General features: G+C 40.9%; 1 protein-coding gene across 3 annotated transcripts; it reads left to right on the top strand.

The window, feature by feature from the left end:
* The first annotated feature begins 366 nt into the window (after window positions 1-366).
* On the top strand, window positions 367-4,959 carry LOC113012218 (tumor necrosis factor ligand superfamily member 10-like). Of its 3 annotated transcripts, none has more exons than XM_026152280.1 (6): window positions 367-698; window positions 1,649-1,759; window positions 2,060-2,096; window positions 2,200-2,271; window positions 3,381-3,622; window positions 4,161-4,959. In XM_026152280.1, exons 1-6 carry the CDS (start codon window positions 585-587, stop codon window positions 4,368-4,370), a joined length of 786 nt encoding a protein of 261 aa, XP_026008065.1. In that variant the 5' UTR covers window positions 367-584; the 3' UTR covers window positions 4,371-4,959. The 3 variants fall into 3 exon arrangements, with proteins under 3 accessions (XP_026008065.1, XP_026008064.1, XP_026008063.1); XM_026152279.1 differs by having other exon boundaries at window positions 1,649-1,780; XM_026152278.1 differs by having other exon boundaries at window positions 368-698; window positions 1,649-1,780; window positions 2,057-2,096.
* The last annotated feature ends 369 nt before the right edge of the window (window positions 4,960-5,328 follow it).

Raw genomic sequence — 5,328 nt, 5'->3', positions numbered from 1 at the left:
GCACTGATTAGTTGCTTCTTGGACACAGTGACAGATTTATTGAGTTGTGAAATATGGGTGAAGTTGAGGACACTGGGATTAAATGTCGTAAAGCTATTCTGAGTCATGCAAAGAAAGAATTTTTAGGCTCTATTTTGAACTAATTCAAGATTGCATATAGTTTTATATGGTTTAAGCATATACATACTTTTCTGTCTGTGATTGTGACCTTCTTTATTATATCATAATATAACAGTACGTGACTTTATTAGTAGCAAAAAAAAAATGTTTGAAGTGGGACAAAAAGGAGATTTTATTGAAAAAAGGAAGCAAGTTTTGACATTTCCGACACTGACTGAAGGCATCCTAAAGTTGCATGTGCAGCAGCTCCCTGCCCCTTTCTATCTAATAACAGTGACATCTTGAGGCTGTTGTAATGCTCCATACCTCCCTTCTGCTCCACCTACAGACGCCTGCACACTTTTCCTCCCTCCCTCTCTCTTTCTGTCCTACACAGAAGAAATGCAACAGAGCTTGATCTGCCTCACTCAAGCGCTTTCTTGATCCTTAACTTTTTTTCTTGGTGAATTCAGTCGTTGTGTGATATGGCCATGTCCATTTCTGTCCAGAGTCTGGGGCTCATCTTACTCGCAGCAGTCCTCCTCCAGACCATCGCGGTCGCCGTCAGTTTTATGTACTTCAACAAAGTCCTGAACACGGTAAGAAATGCGTTTGGTTTGCGTGGAACGCATGAGAGTGAGTGAGAGGCGTCAAACATGGTGTCCTGACATGCTTCATGGGAACAAGCTAAGCTTACTAAGAACACAGATCTTCATTGAGGCATGCGGCTCATACCTGTGGAACAAGATAAGTATGATCGAGGACAGAGGAACTGCATATTAAAACATGAACTCCAAATGACCTGTGGACCGCAGATATAGTCAGAAAAACATTAAAATTGCTTTACCACTTTGATTTAATTGCCTCATAAATAAACAAGCAATAGAAATAAATGCGCTGGGAATATCTATTTTTAAAGAGAAATTTAGAAAGGTTATTTAGGTTACTCCTAAAAGTCCCGTAATAATCCCTGCGGGAATTTCTGCACCCAGCGCCGGACAATGAGAGCGAAGAAAGTTGGGGCGAGATAACATTAAACAATTGGAGGAAATGGGTTGTGACACCCTAAAGCAACGCATTTCAGAGACGGGTAGACATTGTGACGAGCTGAAAACGCCTCTAAAATATCATAATCACGGGAATCACACACACGTCTCCGCTCAGACACACCTGTGGCGCAAGGGCAGCCTGCTGACATTATGTTTTTAGTTGTAATGATGTTTCCAGCAAATTGTCAAGCACGCACATACACACGCAGTATGTCTTATGGTGATTACAGCAGACTTAAAGCTGTTAATTTTTTAAAAAGCCTTCTAAGCACTGTTGTTCACCTCATGGAGCTGCGTCCAAAACAGGTATTTTGAAGCCAATGTGCGCAGTCCATGTATATCAATGATGGTTATGCCACAGACACTTACACCGGGAGAACATGTAACCTAATACCCAGTGCCTCAACTTTTATATTTACAGATCAGTTGGTAGGTAAGAAGAATTTTCACATGTGTCTGATTAGTTTCACCCTGTTCTACTTGTTGTTTTACTCTCATAGATGCAGGAGAGTTTTTCCAGGAGCAGCATGTCCTGTCTTGTAAACCCGAATCTGAACTTCCTGGACGCGGCAGAAAAGAAGAGCGACCCCTGCTGGCAGGTCACGCAACAGGTCCACTACTACTTAAAGAAGGTTTTTATTGATCTTTGTTCAGCTGAAATTTGATAGAGTTGGTTACTTCTAATTTGACTGTTTTGATTGTTCACTTTTGGAAGTCCTTAAAAAGGACATCTGCCATCGCAGCTGGGTTAAAGCAGACTGTGTACTGAGGGGTTCACGGTGGTGACTTCCTTGCTGATTCTGATTGCGTTAGTTTAGTGATTCTGTATGTTTGTATTTTACATAACTGGTAATCTCTTTCACTTCCTCCTCTCTTATTATTCCTCTGTTTTGTTTTGTTTTTGTCAGAAGATTGCTGAAAGATTCCAGATACCTACTCCAGAGAGAAGTAAGAACCATACCATTCAATGTCAATCACACTGTCACGCATGGCTTCTTACACTGAAAATGTCCCGTGTGTATGTGTGTGTATTCTGTTTCATTTTTCACAGGGGTCTCTCTTCCCAAAGTTGGTGCACATGTGACTGGTGTTGTCTCATCAGCAGAGCCTCCAAATTCAGAGAGTGAGGATCATTTTATCAGTTACATTTGATTCTGAAATGCATAACAAACACCTGAAACACATAACACGTGTGCACACTGCTTTACCTTTTCAAGGCCATAGGTTAAGAATTTTGCTTCCAGGCTTCCGAGGCTCCTTTCAGATTTTGTTACCTCCTCACACCTACATGTCTGTCAGGGCTTGTACAACCGCTCTCTCATACCCTGGAGTTTCCTATGGTGTTTTTGAGATGAGTCATTAGTCTTTGTCTGAGAAATGAAAAAGAAAAAAAGCTCATATATTGCCCACGTAGATACTTTCCAAGCATTGTATGCAATGGACTATAGATCCAGTGTACACAGACCCGCTGAGAGGAATAGCATGTAAAAGGAAAGCTTTGAAGCATGCGAAAGGAATTCACTTTAAAGGTACTATGTGTAGAATCACATTTGTACCTTCATTGTGACTCTTCAAAAAAGCAACTTTAAAAATGGCGAGCTCATCTTCTTTTTTCAACCACAGTGGAGGGATCTGCATGTTTTTGATTTGGCGTGGACTTTTACGCCGGATGCAGCCCACCCAGGGACTTTTGCATGTTAGGTCAGCAAGGTGCATTAAAACCGGTGCGGTCTTTATGTTAATAACTGTGCTGAACAACATCTCCGCAGTAAATAAGTGGGGAGGACGGGGAAACAGGCTAGGAGCATGCATTACTTTGTCTTATTTTTTTCCATGCTACCACTAGAGGGAGCCACTCAAATGTGGTGCAGGTGTCTGACTGATGCACGACTTATTTGACAGTCTAATTTATTGAATAGTGGTTTAGTAGTTCTAGATTAGGCACCATGTTAGAGGAAAAATAATTGTTCCACAGTATGCAGCACCAATACATGGCTGAACATTATTTTAATCTATTAGAGAAGCAGTTGTGGATAGCTGCTGGTCTGTGGGCACATCTGTGAACATTACTTACCCACTGTACATGTCATGAACATTTGTTTATAATTTGGTTAGCAGTTACTGTTTTAACAGTGTTTAATAAAACTCAGTCTTGAAGCTTTAAGTGTTTTTGTATTTCAGTGCTTTTTCTATGCATATATACTATGTCTTACTTTCTGTATGCGCGTGTAGCTGTTCCAGGTTTACAGAGCAGCAAGGGGTACCTGGGAGAGCGCATCAGAGTGTGGGAAGGCCAGAGAGGCCTGTCCTTCTTGCAGAACATAGAGCTGAGAGGAGGAGAGCTGCTGGTACCCAGAGCAGGCCTCTATTACATCTACGCCCAGACCTACTTCAAACTCCCGTCCATGGGGGAGATGGACGGGGAAACAAGAGAGGAGCAAGGAGCTCAGCTTGTCCAGTATATCTACAAGAAGGTCAAAGCTTTTTTACTTATTAAAGGATAACTGGTGATGGTTAGCTATAGCTATAATTAGAAATTATACTATTAGTGTTTTAGCGAATAAATATGGTTTCATGATGTTCAAGTGAGAGATGGAATTAAAAAGGCAGCTAAACCTTTTAATCCAAGAAATCATTAACCATATTACTTAGTTTTCTTCCAATATCTATATCTCTGTCCCTCCGTTTAAGTAGTGTTGTGTCCTTTAAGGCTTCTTAAAAGTACACACTTCCTTTTTCTTTCAAATACATTAAAGAACATTTAAAGCTCACAGCCTTCAAGTGTTAAGTTACTTTATTTGCTCTTGTTTGAGATGCATATATCCTTACAGGATTTCCTTTGAGTTTGAGTTGGTTTAAATAACCTCAGTGTCAATCAGGATAAAATGAAACTAAGTCAGTATAGCCTGTAAATTTAAACCGAAAGGTAGAACGCTTACAAATCAGTGATATGTGCTGATATATAATGCCATGCTTTATTCATGTTTTCTTTCTTTTTGGTGTTGCCCACAGATGAGTTCCTACACGGCACCTATCTTACTGATGAAATCGATTAGGAGTGTCTGCTGGCCCCGGGGTCAGGAGCCTGGCCTCTTCTCTCTGCATCAGGCTGGCACTGCCTTTCTACAGCCTGCAGATCGCCTCTTCATTACTGTTAGCAATGCTAGTGTCATAGAGATGGACGGTCGGGCAAACTACTTTGGGGCCTTCCTCGTGAGCTAAAAATAAGCATCCAGGACTGAAATTTTAAAAAGGCATGAGCAGAGGTGAAGCAGAATGTTGCTTGATAACATAAGTGGCAGTCGGATGGAACAGGACTGGAAGAGAAGAAAAGACTGTAAGGATAGCAAAAGGACTTCTTCGGGACCGCGGGTCATGTATGACATTCCGGAAATAATGTCATCGAAATAAATCCATCAGTGGCCTTTTAATTGGTCGACCTAACGCAGGATATGAATTCCGTTTTCAAGCCTGAGAAACTTCATGGAAGCTTGATGTACAGCAGCAAACATGGATTATGTTTTGCATTCGGATAGATAGAGGTGCACTTGGAACCATTCAATAGGTAGAGATTTAAATGTCACGCGTGAATGCCCTCTATTGAACCAATCCGTTTTGCCTGCAGGTGAAACAGTTCCCAGCTGAGTTATCAGTCACTGGAAAGGGCAGTGATGTTGGGCACATGAGAGGTCTTACATCAAAAATTCTGACAAGATTTTACATGTTGAATATTATGAATGAAACTTCCTACTCGTTTATGTCATCGCTGTGCAATCTAGCGAATCAATGTGGTATTAAAGAGATGAAGGGATTCTGAAGTTCTCAATGCCTTAACAAAAACACAGATGTATCTCAGAAAATGAGAACACCCTTTAGAATTAGTACACCCAACAATAATCATGGGAAAAACTGCTGACTTGACAGTCATGATCTGATAATCATTGATACTCTCTACAAAAGGGATAAGCCAGGATGTCATTCCTGTAAAAACTGGAGGTTCACAGAGTTTTGTAGTAAAGCCTATTGATAGAAAGTGTATTGTAAGGGAAAAAGTAGGGAAAACGGTGAAAAAACTTCAAGTGTTGGACTGAGGCTGGAATCGCATCAAGAGCCACTACATGCAGGTGTCTTCTGGAAAGATACTACAGCTTTCTCAATCCTAATATCAAATCACATCGGA

This window comes from Astatotilapia calliptera, chromosome 19, assembly GCF_900246225.1.
Source record: "Astatotilapia calliptera chromosome 19, fAstCal1.2, whole genome shotgun sequence".
NCBI classification, from domain to species: domain Eukaryota; kingdom Metazoa; phylum Chordata; class Actinopteri; order Cichliformes; family Cichlidae; genus Astatotilapia; species Astatotilapia calliptera.
The sequence above is the reverse complement of the archived record's forward strand: the minus strand, read 5'-3'. Positions and strand labels throughout refer to the sequence as shown.